The 1,091-nt window shown below is 47.2% G+C and overlaps 1 protein-coding gene across 1 annotated transcript in view; it reads right to left on the minus strand.

The window, feature by feature from the left end:
• The window catches only part of NCAPG2 (non-SMC condensin II complex, subunit G2), a 54,156-nt gene that overhangs the window by 22,762 nt on the left and 30,303 nt on the right, over positions 1 to 1,091 (minus strand). Inside the window, exons 13-14 of the mRNA XM_012658103.1 lie at positions 692 to 914; positions 29 to 132 (exon numbers count right to left, since the gene is read on the minus strand). Coding sequence (XP_012513557.1) covers positions 29 to 132; positions 692 to 914 — 327 coding nt within the window. The remainder of the gene's footprint in view (positions 1 to 28; positions 133 to 691; positions 915 to 1,091) is intronic.

Consider the following 1,091-nt stretch of genomic DNA (forward strand, 5'->3'; position numbering starts at 1 on the left):
TCCGACTAGACCGGGCAGCTCTACTCACGCTCACGTTCTCCTTCTCGCCGCCCCCGGCCTCAGGCTGCGGCTCTCTCATCACCCTCTGGATGCAGGCGTTCAAGCAATGGCGGATGACATGGATCAACTTCGCTAGAGTGTTAAGATGAACAAGGATTTATGTGTTTCCTCTACAAAATTAACTTCCTAATAGTAAAATTATAATCCAGAATAGTTGAAAGCAATTGTTTTGAGGGAAATCATTAAAGAAATTCATTAAAGCATGAAGCTTATTAACTGGACAACACTGAACATGCACAAAGTGTATCATGTGGCTGGGTATGGTGGCTCACACCTGTAATCCCAGCATTTTGGGAGGCCAAGGTGGGAGGATGGTTGAAGGTCAGGGGTTTATAAGACCAACCTGGACAACATAGCGAGACCCCATCTCTACCAAAAATAGAAAAGTTAGCTGGGCATGGTGGTGCGTGCCTGTAGTCCCAGCTACTCAGGAGGTTAAGACGGGAGGATCGCTTGAGCCCAGGAGTTTGAGGCTGCAGGGAGCTATGATGATACCACTGCAGCACTCTAGCAGGGCAAAAGAGTGAGATCCTGTTTCAAAAATAATAATAATAATAAAAATTTAAAAGTAAAGTATACCATGCTTTAGGGGGAAACATAACAGGAAGTGAGAAAGAGCAGTACCCAGTACCTATGTTGGTGCAGGCCGTGTGCTCGTGGGCGTACTGGTAGAACTTCCTGGCGGCTGCGTGGTTCATCTGCACCAGCGTGACGCAGCGCTCACACCAGACCTCCTCTGGCTGGTTCACGGGCAGGAAGGAATTAAATATGAGGCTCACCAGGCGCCGAGACACAGGTCGAGAGTCGGTTTCCAGACGAACCAAGATATGCTCCATGGGGCATATCTTCCAAAACTGCACACAAAGCACACGCAGAAGGAAATGACCCATTGTTTCTGTGACACTGAAAACAGCCTAAGCAAAATTTCTAGAGCATAACTAAAAAAAGAATTGATTTTTATATTCAAGAAAATTCATCTCAGGCTGGGCACGGTGGCTCACGCCTGTAATCCTAGCTCTCTGGGAGGCCAA

Source organism: Propithecus coquereli, unplaced genomic scaffold (genome assembly GCF_000956105.1).
Source record: "Propithecus coquereli isolate 6110/MARCELLA unplaced genomic scaffold, Pcoq_1.0 Scaffold571, whole genome shotgun sequence".
Lineage (NCBI taxonomy): Eukaryota > Metazoa > Chordata > Mammalia > Primates > Indriidae > Propithecus > Propithecus coquereli.